At 42.1% G+C, this 14,073-nt stretch overlaps 1 protein-coding gene across 1 annotated transcript in view; it reads left to right on the top strand.

The window, feature by feature from the left end:
• The first annotated feature begins 420 nt into the window (after nt 1–420).
• LOC149843119 (calcium-dependent protein kinase 7-like) overlaps nt 421–14,073 on the top strand; it is a 36,766-nt gene continuing 23,113 nt past the window's right edge. The window contains exons 1-4 of the mRNA XM_090000836.1: nt 421–966; nt 2,869–2,992; nt 3,207–3,350; nt 3,466–3,618. Of these exons, the coding sequence (XP_089856962.1) occupies nt 421–966; nt 2,869–2,992; nt 3,207–3,350; nt 3,466–3,618 (967 nt within the window). The remainder of the gene's footprint in view (nt 967–2,868; nt 2,993–3,206; nt 3,351–3,465; nt 3,619–14,073) is intronic.

Below are 14,073 nucleotides of genomic sequence, written 5' to 3' on the forward strand. Positions count from 1 at the left end.
TCGGTTCCAGACCCAATACCATACCCAAAAATTAGGTCCAGACTTGAGTCCAAACCAAACCCTATCCGTTGACAACCCTATTTTCACCATTAGATCTGGTTATGACCTACCTCGATATCCCAGGAATATCCAGATCTGATCAGACCTGCATCATGCTAGCTATGACGAGAGAGAGAGAGCCATCATCGTTCGTTAAAAAGGCCGTTGCAAAAACAACAACCCGCAAGCAACGCGTCCCACCGTCCATCTGTCGTCCTCTCCCCAACTTAACGGCCTCCTCCTCCTCCTCCTCTCTCTCTCTCTCTCTCTCTCTCGAGAGGCCTTCCAATCCAAACGGCGTCTCCCTTCCTTCCTCCCTACCAAGGGGAAGAAGAAGGAAGGGGAGACTGTCTCTCTTTCTCTCTATCTCTCCCCCTCCTTATGGGGAACGTGTGCAGCTACCCTCATGGATCGACGGTGCAGCGGCGGAGTGGGAGGAGGAAAAGGAAGCATACTCTCGGGGCATCGTCACTCCCCGGCTCGCCGAAGAGTGTGTCGGAGGTGCAATTCTCCAGCTGCAGGACGGGGAGGCGGCTTCAATTCCAGGTGCTGGACAGCCCCGACGGCCACGACGTGCACCGGCGGTACCGCTTCGGCCGGGAGCTCGGCCGCGGGGAGTTCGGGGTGACGCACCTCTGCGTCGACACCAGGAGCGGGGAGGAGCTCGCCTGCAAGTCCATATCGAAGAAGAAGCTGCGGACGGAGATCGACGTGGAGGACGTGAGGAGGGAGGTGCAGATCATGCGCAGCCTGCCGGAGTGTGGCAACATCGTGCGGCTCCGGGAGGCCTACGAGGACCGGGAGGGCGTCCACCTCGTCATGGAGCTGTGCGAGGGAGGTGAGCTCTTCGACCGCATCGTCGCCCGGGGCCACTACACCGAGCGCGCCGCCGCAGCCATCGTCAGGACCATCGTCGAGATCGTCATGGTATATAATTCTCCTCTTCCTGAATGATTCCATCATTTCATACGTTTTATTTTTCTTTGTTTCCTCAATGATTCTTTTAGAGAGGGAGAGAGACGTATAAATATGATGCAGTTTTTTTTTTAACCAACGGCTCCACTTCTATTTCGACAGAAAAAAAAGAAAATATATATTTAAAATTTGAGTCATCAACTTGTAAATATAATCATTGTGCACTTTTTTATCACCATCTTATTAACATTTCATTTCCATAGCGGCCCAGGGAGAAGGCACTGACCCTTTCGTCAAGTTCAACCTTCACCAGGTGTCTGGCACAGTGACAAATTAAAAACGGCAAAATCTTGGCAGGCAAAAAACTTGGGAGATTTTGAAAATTTTCATAAATCTCAGAATTTTTCCCAAAAAATCTTTGAAATAAAAAATATAAAAAATTAATTTTTATAAGAAAATATAAATAAAACACATTTAAAAATAAAAATCACGGGGGGTATATCTTTTAAAATTAAATACCACGATATTTGTCATGGTTTGAAAATTTCACAAGAAATTACCGTTTTAAACTTTCAGGAAATTTCTCGCGATATATCGACGATATTTTTTATAAATATCACGATATTTGTCACAGAGGTGTGTGGTGCTTTTATCTGGTGGGCTTTACAAGAGCTTGGTGTCGTTAACCCTATTCTGGAAACACCTTGCCGTGGGCCCATTAAGTGACTTAGAGGGTTCCTCATCGTTTAAAAAACAAAACTCATTTCGTTGTCAAGAAGAAAAAAAAATCATTATGCATTTTCTCTTGCTTGTTGTCTTGAAAAGCCTCTTTATGGTTTTCAATTAGGTGGCGGAGAGTTGTGATACACACAAACTGAAGCATAAGTTGGGTGAGATGCCAACCTACAACACCTGATTAAGATAATAATGCGACTTTAACAATCCAGCTTTCTCTCTCTCAAAAAAAAAAAAAAAACAGACTAACAATCCAGCTAGTGTTCTACCCCAAGCTTTGTGGAGCTTACAAAACCTATATATGCAAAAACATATCAAGAGTAGTGTTGGTAGCTGTATTATTGTGGTATGCTTTTAGTTTCTTTGCAACCAGATCCATCACTCGTAGGCTAACCCAAGGTTACCAAATTAGAAAGCGAAAGCAGAAAACAATACGGGAAGCAGAAGCGAGAAGCGATGCATTTTAAAATGTATAGAAAGCAAGAAGCGATGAATAATATTTATATATATATATATATTAATATATATATATATATATATATATATATATATATATATATATATTATTCATATATATATATATATATATATTGAATGAGAATCAAAATAAAATACAAATAAAAACTAAAATAAAAATAACTAATATTAAATTTCATGATTTTTTATATTAAAAATGATTTTTTTTAACAAAATTTAAAAATGATGACTATCAATTTAGAGAAAACACATGAAAGTGAGTGAGAAGAGAGAGACATAAAAACATGAAAATTTGAGTAAGAGAACTTATAAGAAGACTAGATGAAGCGTGTGAAAAGCATAAGAGAAATGTGGGAGAATCGAGATTCTCATCAAGTTTTGGAAGCATCAGAAGTGAGTTTTCGGGAAGCAGGCTTCCCACCTATCTAAGAAGCTTCAGGTAACTCTGGGATAACCCATCCAAAGACAAGATGGTCACACCTCACTTCTGTTAAGCTTGTAATACCCATACCGTGCTACTCAAATTTGAAATATATAATGTACGCTTGTTGTATAGTGAATAAGTGCAAACTTTACTTGCATGCGATATATTATATTCATGACAAAAGCTTTAATCATTTTCTGTGTAAACTATTAATGTAAAGAAACTTCAAAACGATAGTCATGAAATTTCAGTATATATTATTTGTTATTATTTTTCAGATCTGCCATAAGCATGGAGTTATGCACAGGGACTTGAAACCAGAGAACTTTTTGTTCGCTGACAAATCAGAAACTGCTCTACTCAAGGCAATTGATTTTGGTCTCTCTGTGTTCTTCAAACCTGGTAATTATTCCTCAAGTTTTCTTTTACACGATTGTATGTCTTTTTTTGTAAAAATGAACCTTGTTGCTTCTTAATATATCAAAATATTTATGAAAAAAGGTGATATTAAGCTTATCATGTTTATTCTATCATACAATTCAATGTGAATTTTTTAGTACAAATAGTGGCAGAAATTTGTGTGAAATGATTGATCAGGTAATCATGGTCATTGTAGGTGAACGCTTCACAGAGATTGTGGGGAGCCCTTACTACATGGCCCCAGAGGTTTTGAAACGAAATTATGGACCAGAGATTGATATATGGAGTTCAGGAATCATCCTCTACATTCTGCTTTGTGGGATCCCACCCTTTTGGGCAGGTGTTGATTCTTCCCTTTTTTGATACATAAGATTCTTTTCTTTCAATATTGCTGTGACAAAAATTTTGAATGTTTCCCTTTCCTTGTATGATGCGATTTTCTTATGATCTATCAGAAACTGAAGAGGGTGTTGCACAAGCTATCATCAAGTCAGTCATAGACTTTCGAAGAGAACCTTGGCCAAAGGTGTCTGATCTTGCAAAGGATCTTGTAAGGCGTATGCTTGAACCAGACCCTAAGCTCCGATTAACGTCTCAACAAGTTCTTGGTATTGTTCTTTTACTAATGGACTGTATGCATGCACCAAATGTTCTCCTCTACAAAATTGAAGCAATCAAGAACATGCCCTACATCCAATTAACTTTTTTTTGGGGGGGTGGGGTGGGGTTGAATGAAAAAATAATTTAATAAAAATAGTAGACCGATACCCATTTAAAACCAAGTTGTGGTTCTTTAGGAAACTATGACCATAGAGATCATATTGGTAGCTTCAATGGTTATTAAGACCGGAACTGAAATAATAGATGGATAGAAGACGGATAAAATAGATTTTTTATTTAGACTCCTTATTACACAGACCCACCCCTCATAATATTTTTGATCTCGAAAGGATGGAGATGGTGAGAAAACAAGGGGACATGGGTAGAAAAGTGATCTGATAGAGTTTTATGGATCTATACGTGTGAATTTAGGCCAAAAACAATATTGATGGGTTAGGAATGGGTAGCATCTCTCTTAATTTAGGAGAATCTCAATCCTAATTCAAGAGCTAATCTTTAGACTACAAAAATGATCAGGGCTAAAACTAAAGCCATTCCTTTTCTAGAGGGCCCCAAAAAAATCTCAAGAAGAATACTTTCAATTGAATTATGTATTTTAAAATGAATGAGTATGTTCCCCTGTGACCTACTTTGTACACTTGTGTCTAGAGTCCGTTTTGCTTTGGTTAAGTCTTGATGTAAGTGTCAAGTCACTTGTAACTTTCTTCAGTACACCTTTACACTTTGGTTCAGGTTGATCAATACCCTTGAGGGTTAGTCCGTAGATCTGAACTTTATTGAGCTTGCGGGCAAAATTGTGAATGAATGCAAATACATTAAGCTTTCTTTTGTTCACCCTCATTGTGATTACTTTCAAGTGATTGCAATTTTTTTTTCTCTCTCTATTCTTTTGCTCTCTTGCACTCTAAGTTATCTAAGCTTCTAAATCGTGTCACACTGACCTATTGAAGAAATATGCCTATGAAAAGTGGTACAAGAGCCTGTTCTTGAGCTGAAGAAGAGACTCTGGAGTCGGTGTTGAGAGACACGCCGATAGACCACGATTTGTGAGCAAGACATCATGGCACTCCAATACAACTTGCGTAGCACCAAAGGCAAGACAGTTGCCAAAACCGAGGAGATGGGTTTACCTCGAGGCCATGAGCAGATGGCCGAGACTGTCAATAGACTGGTGGTTGATGTGATTTCGCATGAGGAAGCAATTTCACGCATAGATGAGTCATTCGAAGGACTGGACGACGAGGTAACGAGCCTGCAAGAGAAGGTGAACTTGCTGATGAGATAGGTTACTTCGCTGACTAAGATAGTAATCATCCTGCAGACTGAAGTAGGGGAGCTTCAGTTGAAGAACCACACTCTACAACATACAGTGACCCTAAATGGTGAAAATGATGATAGGCCATCAAAGATAGATGTGCTAAGGCCAGCTAAGTTCAATAGTTTAAGGGATAGCAAGGCCATAGAGAACTTTTTGTTCCAGGTGAAAGACTACTTGGATATTCAGAATGTATTGGCGGATGACTTCAGGGTGAAGGAAACAACATATCTACTTGATGGAGATGTCATAGCCTGGTGGAGAAGGAAACATAGCGACATAGAAAGAGGACAATGCATAATTGATACTTTTGAAGCCTTCAAAATTGAGCTACGAAACTACTTTATGTTGAGAAATGTACAACATCAAGCTTATTGGATGGTGTCAGAATTGAAGGACACTAGAGCCTTGATAGACTACATTAGAATGTTCCAGAAGCACATACTAGACGTACCCAATATGCCAGATGAAGGCAAACTCAACTGGTTTATTGTGGGACTACAATCATGGGTACAGTCTAAAGTGAAAAAGAGCAATCTTGAGACTTTGAAAGATGTGTATGTGACGATTGAGTGACTAGTAGATACTCAGTACAAGTCCTTCACTTCATCGATGAAGGCTGGGAAGAAGCCAGACCATGGAGGTAAGAAAGAGGATCAGCGTGACAATAAGGGTGAGGCGTCGACCCAACACCATTTTGACAAGAAGCAGAATTATAAAAAATACAACAATAATGGCAGTAAGGGGCCAGTTGTGACTTGTTCATTGTGTGATGATAGACATATCGCAAGGCAATGTCCAAAGCGCCTCATGAAGGACGACAAGCAGGCCAATGCAGTGCAGGCAGAGAGTAGCGACACTGAGGTCATGCAACCAATGATAGGAGATATGTGGTCGGTTAATGCAGTCAGTGACTGTGCAGTTAAAAGCATACCGGTTAGCAAAGAACTCACACTACAAGAAAAAAGCTAATTAGCGACGAAAATTTGTGACGGATTTTTTTCGTTGCAAATTTGCGACAAATTAGCTAGAGAAAACTATCCGTCGCTAACATTCGAATGATTTATGGAATTAGCGACGAAAAAAATTCTGTCTTGAATCCATCGTGAATTAGCGACGAATTCACGACAGAAAAATTATGTCTCAAACTCTGTCATAATTTAGCGACAGAACGGTATCCATCGTGAATCCGTCGCTAATCAGCGACAGATTAGTGATGCATTTTTTCATCTCTAATTCTCAATACAAGAAAAACATTAATTAGCGACAGATAAATTATATCGCAAATTAGCGAGAGAAGTTTTTCGTCGCTAATTAGCGAGGGAATTTTTCCCTCGCTAATCCATCGCTAATTAGCGACAAAAAATTTTCGTCGCTTATCTGTCGCTACTTTTCAATTTAAACTGACTCATCTAGGGCACAAAAATTTTCCTCATTCCTCGTGCAAAATTTAAACTGACCTCTTCATCGTTCGATTTAAACCAACTTCTTCATGGAGGGCCTCTTTGACTTCTCAAACGAGGACGACTTCATGGAGGAGGGATGCGAGGAAGAAGAGGAGTCGGAGTCGCCGACGCTAGAGGACCAGGACAGCCCAACCTCTCTTGTCTCGAATGACTCTTCTTTCACCGACGTTATTAATGGCAGTGAGCTTTTCGTCCGGTAAGTGGTTTTCTTTTTTGAGCATGGCTTTTCGTTCCTGGCCTAACGATTCTGTTGGGGGTTCTGGTTTCAGGTCGACAAACAAGCGAGGGAACCAGGTCGGGAGGGAACCGGAGAGTGCTTCAGTTCGAAGGTGTAGCCACTGCCTTATGCAGAAGACCCCATAGTGGCAGGTCAGGCCGCTCGGGTCTAAGACCCTGTGCAATGCTTGTGGGGTGCAGTATAAGTCTGGCTTATTGCTGCCAGAATATCGCCCGACATGGAGCACAAATTTTTTTTTTTTAAATTTAGTGACGGATAATATCCGCCACTAACTTAGCGACAAATATTATTCGTCGCTAAAATAGTGACAAATTAACGATGGATAATGTCCGCCACAAAACCAAATCTGTGCTTATTTAGCAATGAACTCGCGACGGATCATGTTTGTCGCTAATCTGTTGCAAATTAACGACAGATAAGTTTTGTCGCTAATTAGCAACCAAAAATTTGTGATGGATGCTATCCATTGCTAATCCGTCGCCAACCCGTCGCTAAACAGTTTAGCGATGGATAGCATTTGTTGCTAATCCACAGTTTTCTTGTAGTGTCATGTATTTAGAAGTCATTGCAAATGGAAAGTCTACTACGACAATGGTAGACTTTGAGGCCACACATAACTTTGTCTCACAGGAAAAAGCAGAGCGGTTGGGCTTGAAGCCCGGGCCAAAGCAGATGACCATCAAGACGGTGAACTCTGAGGCCAAGCCCATCCTTGGTGAAGCAAGGGATGTGGCTATCCAAATTGGAGTTGGGCCGGTAAATCCAACTTTTCAGTGGTGACCCTGAACGATTTTTAAATGATTTTGGGCATAGAGTTTCTTCGCAACCAGAATGTGATGATGTTGCCAAATTTTAACTCATTGACGATCATGGGGCTAAGCTCTTCACACACGGTGCAATGCCTTACTTTTAGAGGCAAGTTTTCAATGCTATCAGCTATGCAATTGAAGAAGGGTGTCAAGCGGAGAGAGCAAACATTCTTAGTTGTCGTGCACACTAAAGAAGGAAAGGTGAAAGCAGCAGTGCCGCCGACCCTTGCCCCACTATTGACTGAATTTTGGAGAGTGATGCCCTCAGAACTGCTGAAGCGTCTGCCATCAAAACACGAGGCCGACCACAGAATAGAGTTGACCCTTGGAGCAAAGCCCCTTGCCATGGTCCCTCATCTCATGGGGTTGACTGAATTGAAGGAGTGTAGGCAGTTGGACGAGATGCTGGAGGCAGGCATTATTTGTCCTTCTAAAGCACCCTTTAACGCCCATGTGCTCCTCCAGGTAACACATGATGGTTCTAAAAGGCTATGTGTGGATTATCATGCATTGAACAAGGTCATGGTGAAGAATAAGTATCAGTTGCTAATGATAGCGGACTTGTTCGACCAGCTAGGCAGTGCCCATGTCTTTTTAAAGTTAAATCTGCGATCAGGTTACTAGCAGGTGAGGATTGTTGATGGTGATGAGCCTAAGATGACTCACGTCAGTCGCTATGGTGCATATGAATTTCTAGTAATGTCATTCGCGTTGACTAATGCGTCGGCCAAATTCACGACATTGATGAACAAGATCTTCTACCCTTACCTAGACAAGTTTGTAGTAGTCTATCTCGATGACATCATGATCTACAACAACAACATGGAAGAACATGCCAGATATTTGCGAATAGTGTTTCAGGTGCTAAAGGAGAATGACCTCTATGTCAAGTAAGAGAAGTATCTCTTTGAGCAGGGGGAGATTAGCTTCCTTAGCCACATCGTGGGGCATGGTTTGCTGCACATGGACGAATAGAAGATAAGAGCCATCTAGGAATAGTATCCGCTGACCAAGGTGCCAGAGTTGCGGTTATTTCTTGGCTTGGCAAACTATTATCGATAATTCATCGAAGGCTACTCCTTCATTGTTGTGCCCCTCACAGATTTGCTGAAGAAGAATCGGGTATGGCTCTGGACAGGAGCTTGCCAAGATGCTTTTGATGGCTTAAAGAAGGCCCTGGTGAGGAAATTAGCGTTGCAGTTGCCGCACCACATAAGACCCTTTAAAGTTCACACAGATGATTCAAACTTCGCCATCGATGGAGTTATCATACAGAAGGGACATCTGATTGCTTACAAGAGTTGGAAGTTGAAGGATGCGGAGAGACGCTACATTGTGCACGAGCGTGAGATGACGACCATCGTGCACTGACTCAGGACCTGGCGACACTATCTTCTGGGTGCCCAGTTCATCGTCAAGACAGACAATGTTGCCACGAGCTATTTTTAAATGCAGAAGAAGCTGACGCCCAAACAAGCTCATTGGAAAATGTTCCTAGCTGAGTTCGACTTCACTTTAGAGTATAGGGTGGGGAAGACCAATGTTGTTGCTAATGCCCAGAGTCGCAAGGCTGAACTAGCGGCTGCACAGGCGGAGCCTTCCAAAGTTCACTTGGAGGGTGTGTTGCTGGATCGCATCCGCGAAGGAATGCAGCAGAACACAACGACTCAACACCTTGTCTCTCTGGCTCAAGCGAGAAAGACTCAACGATTTTGACAACGGGACGACCTCCTTATGACTAAAGTGGGATGCATCTTTGTGCCGCAGTGGAGAAGTTTTCATCGTGAATTGCTTAAAGAGTGCCATGATACATTATGGGTCGGTCATTCAGGTCAGGAGCAAACCTTAGTACTCCTTGAGCGTGGTTACTATTGGTCGCATATGAGAGATAATGTGGAGGAGTATGTGTGAATGTGCCTCATCTGCCAGTAAGATAAGGGGATCAACCAGAAGATTGTCGACCTCCTTGAGCCTCTACCTATTCCAAAACATCATTGAGAAAACATTTTTATGGACTTCATTATTAGTCTGCCAAAGGTAGATGGCTTCAGCTCCATCCTGGTGGTGGTGGATCATTTTTCTAAGTACGCCACCTTCATCTCAGCTTCCAAGAAGTGCCTCACAAGGAAGATTGTGGAGTTGTTTGTCAAACATATTGCGAAGCACGGGGGTATAACAAGAAGCATTGTGAACGATCGTGATGCTCGCTTCACGGGCAAATTTTGGTGTGAAGTGTTTCGACTACTCAACTCCGATCTACTATTTTCAATAAGTTTCCACCTACAGACGGATGGGAAAACGGAGCACATCAATGGACTATTGGAGTAGTACCTCAAGCACTTTCTTAGTGCCAATTCTGCTACAATATTCAGAAGAATGAATCTTCATACCATAGCCCTTTCGAGATAGCTATGGGGCAACAACTACTGACCCCACATACTCTAGCTGCACAGGAGAAGGGAAGGTCATCATTCGCCTATCAGTTTGTTCAAAACTAGCACGAGCAAACCAAGCTGATGAAGGTGTTTATGCACAAGGCGGCTAAGAGAATGAAGAAGTGGGCGGACAAGCATCGTCGGCCTGCTGAGTTCCATGTTGGGGACCAGGTGTTGGTGAAGCTTTACCTGGATCGCACAGGCATCTTTCGTGGGCGGCACTGCGGACTGATCAGGAAGTACGAGGGACCATTCACCATCACCAAGAAAGTGGGCAATCTGGCGTACAAGCTGGACCTGCCCCCGGACTTCAAGGTGCACCCTGTGTTTCACATATGCAACCTGAAATCGTTTTTATAGATGAGGGAGATCCAAAACATAGCATGTCACAATGCGTTCCTATCCTGTAGAGGGCTCCAACAACACAATAAGCCAAGAAGCATCTCAACAAGATCCTTCACCACAAGGTCAACTACTTGGGCTAAGCAAAGAAGTATTTTGTGTAGTGGGAGGAGACAGCGGAGCTGATGTGAGAGCCAACATTCTGGATGAAGAGCCGTTATCCAGATAAAGTCAAGGCTTACCATGAAAGAGATGGCGTCGAGGGCGGCACATGATTTAAAGGGGGGATCCTGTTCCCCTGTGACCTACTTTGTACAGTTGTGTCTAGAGTCTGTTTTGCTTTGGTTGAGTCTTGATGTAAGTGTCGAGTCACTTTAACTTTCTCCCGGCCACCCTTGCACTTTGGTTCAAGTTGATCAATACCCTTAAGGGTTAACCCGTAGATCTGAACTATAATGAGCCTGTGGGCAAAATTGTGAATGAATGCAAATGCATTGAGTTTCTTTTGTTCACCCTCGTTGTGATTACTTTCAAGTGATTGCAATTTCTCTCCCTCTCTCTTCTTTCACTCTCTTGCACTCTGAGTTATCTAAGCTTCCGCAGGCGGCAAACGAGCGGCCGAAAGGCCTCCGGTGGTAAGGAAGGACCGTTGCACCACACTGTCCTATTGAAGAAATAGGCATGTGACAGAGTACATGAAGCCTCTATTTATAGAGGTGGATTTCTTGCTTTTTAAGTAACCCCTCAGCTTCCTTGAGAATTGACATAAAACCGTAATCAGATTTAAGGAAAGAAGCTACCAGACTACCTCTACCATTATGATTAATCTAAAAATTATCTAAGAGAGTTGAAAATAACTGAAAAATTTGAAAAAAATATATAAATTTAAATAAACTTAAAGTCATCTCATTTCAAAACACTAATTGAACTTTTAGATCCCTCATCTACTTATAAACATAAGTTTCTTAACCCTAAAGAAACCAAATATCTATTTTGATAACCTTCTAAAATGATAAATCCTATCCTAAAAATGTAGATCGAATACAATGATCCAAAAATTCAATAAAAAAAATCAAACTAAAATAAATGAATCTAAACTAGTCTAATGGATCTGAGGTCGCTCAGTTTCACTACTGCGTCATTCTCTCTGGGTTGGAGAAGACTTTCCCTCCAGGCCAGATCTTGCTTGTATTTCTTCAAATTCCATTCCACCTTGTGGGTTATGGACCCACAATATAGAACTGGGTCACTTAGCTGCTTTAAAATTTGAATGGAATAAATAGGATCCACCACAAAGTGCATAAGGAAACTTGAAGTATGCTTCCCGAACCAACAATAGTGATGTAGACCTCTATACTGATCTAGATCAATTGGATTGAATAGATCTAATATATGTATGCTCCAATCTAAAGTTGTCATGGATGTAAATTGAATATGTATACGAAAATGTATATCTATTCATGCTCCACATGATGTTGATGAAGGTCTCTAATCAAATCCACCACTTAGACTATGTATGGGTTGGGGAAAATGGGTATGAGAGGCTTTTGGATTTGACCAAAAGGTTTGGTTTGAGAGGATTCACTAGGAGGTATATCCAATTGGTTTTGGGTATTGTATAGGACCTGGGAAGGTTTATTTTGATTTGGATTTAGGTATGTATTGGCTTTATTTACAGATTCACTAATGGATTCTAAGGTGCGTTTTGGGAGATCCAATAAATTGGATTGAGATTCATTAGGAGATTTTTTATCCAATTCTAGAATAACTAGATCTGGGCATTCGAAAGGGTTTGGAACAGGTTTTAAAGAGGGTTCATTTGGGTTAGGTTATGACAAGGTATTATCTAACTTGTTTTGGTTAAGTTTTGAATCAAAAGTAAAGGTGGTTGGTTCACAAACCTTACCCACATCAATTGCTTCATCTTGATCCAATCTGGCATTCCTTTTAGACCTATGCATCCACAAGTGACTTGCACATTCATCCACCACCATCCAGCTACCTTGTGTCATGCAATAGTGGTTAGGCAAACTTTTTAATTCCTCAAGATTAATGTTGCTCAAAGATCCACTTCATTACTTGAATCCAATCAAAGAATGCATTTGGGTCGTGTCAGCCTATAAACTTAGGAATATCCAACTTATCACCATATTCAACACAAATATAATATTCTAACAATTATTGTGTAGTTCTTGGTGGATGTTTGGATCCTAGAATTTGTTGGACTTTTTTTCTTTGAGAAAAGGTTGGGACATGTGGAATTGGATAACTTGATCAAGTTTATGTGGGAGTTGGACTTTGGTAAAAGTGAATCTTGGGGTTTTTGGGTTTTTATGGAATTGAGATTGGGTTGGGGTTTGTTGATCTCAAATCAGGTTAGGTCTTGGACAAGTAGGTGGTTGAGTTTGCATAGGATCCGGTTGGTTTGAACAATGATTTGGGTAATAGTGGGTTGTCTTATATAGGTTTTGGAGTTGGTTTAGGTCCAAACTAGAGCTTAAGGCCATATTTGAGTCCAGCCTACAAGTAAAAGTGTAAGAAGTCTCTGAGAACCAGTTTGGAAAGGCTAAACTGATTCCTGAAAGTGGTTAATGGGGGGATAGTGTATGGACATGGGTTAAATGAGACGAACCGATGCAGAACCAATTCGCTCACACCCATTCCCATCCATGATAGGTTGAGGATAGTTGTGGTGGAGGTTAGGTTTTGATACCCACTCATAGACACCCGCCCCCACCCATCCGCTTGGGACAACAGCCAGTGGGGCCATCAATCGCTGACTACGTATCTCGCCATCCTGAGGTGGATAAAGGCCACCATCCGACAAGATCCCTGCTCATAGAAACTCGTCGGGCACCCTTGGGTAAGATTGGAAGTGGAAAGGGAATGGGTGAGTGGATGAGAGCTGAAAGGGGTCTTAGTAGGTCTGACTTGTTCGATTTTAGATCAAAACTAACTGATGCAACCTGGATGTGACCCATATTGACATGGGCACATCAAGAGACCTATATGATAGAGGCTCTTGGGTTTTGGGGGGTTACAAATTGTCCATTCATGCCCATTATGTACTTATTATGAACCTATTATAGACCTCCACTAGATCTTTCTATAAATAAGAGACCCGTAGTGGTGTGATGAGTGCCACATACGTGTGTGCTTTTTCTCTATGGGTTCAAGGGTTTTGCTCACCTCTCAACATTTTGGCTTGGGTTCATTGAGCGCATCGATTGGTTGAAGAGAACGCCCACCACCCACATCCACTGAAGCACAATTTGGATTGTGCATAGCCACATTCGGTAAGTGGCTCTTTCGTGATCCATTTTAAGCCAACATTGGGTTATGGGCCCACACCACGTTGTCACTACACATGTGGGTGTGTCAAGGATCTAACCATGCTCACTGATTTCTATGATGCTTTCATCTCTCTCACCAGACTCTCGTTCAATTTTTTAAAATCAACTGCGTAAGGAGGGAGGTGTAGGACGCTGACACACCGTCTGCCAGCTTGTTGCAGATGCCGTGATGGCTCTGTTAAGGCTGGCGAAAGTCTCCACTGGCCAGCGTAGGTGCCGATGAGCCGAGTTTCCGCTATGTTTTTGGAGCCCCTTGTTAGGAGCCCCTGCCACCTTAGACAAGTCACCGAAGCCACCATGAGGCCGGATCGGGCTCTGAAGGGTGTCAATTGGCCGACTGAGGTCGGCCGTTGTCGATGGCTGCCTAAGGTCAGCTGCCCCCGACGACCACTGGAGAATGCTGACAATTGTGGCTATAAACAACGACAAGCAACCATAGCAAGTGCCCCAACAGATTGTTTTCTTTGACAGCGGATGACCCTGA

Source organism: Nuphar pumila, chromosome 3 (assembly GCF_984573655.1).
Source record: "Nuphar pumila chromosome 3, dmNupPumi1.hap1.1, whole genome shotgun sequence".
In the NCBI taxonomy this organism is placed as follows: Eukaryota; Viridiplantae; Streptophyta; class Magnoliopsida; order Nymphaeales; family Nymphaeaceae; genus Nuphar; species Nuphar pumila.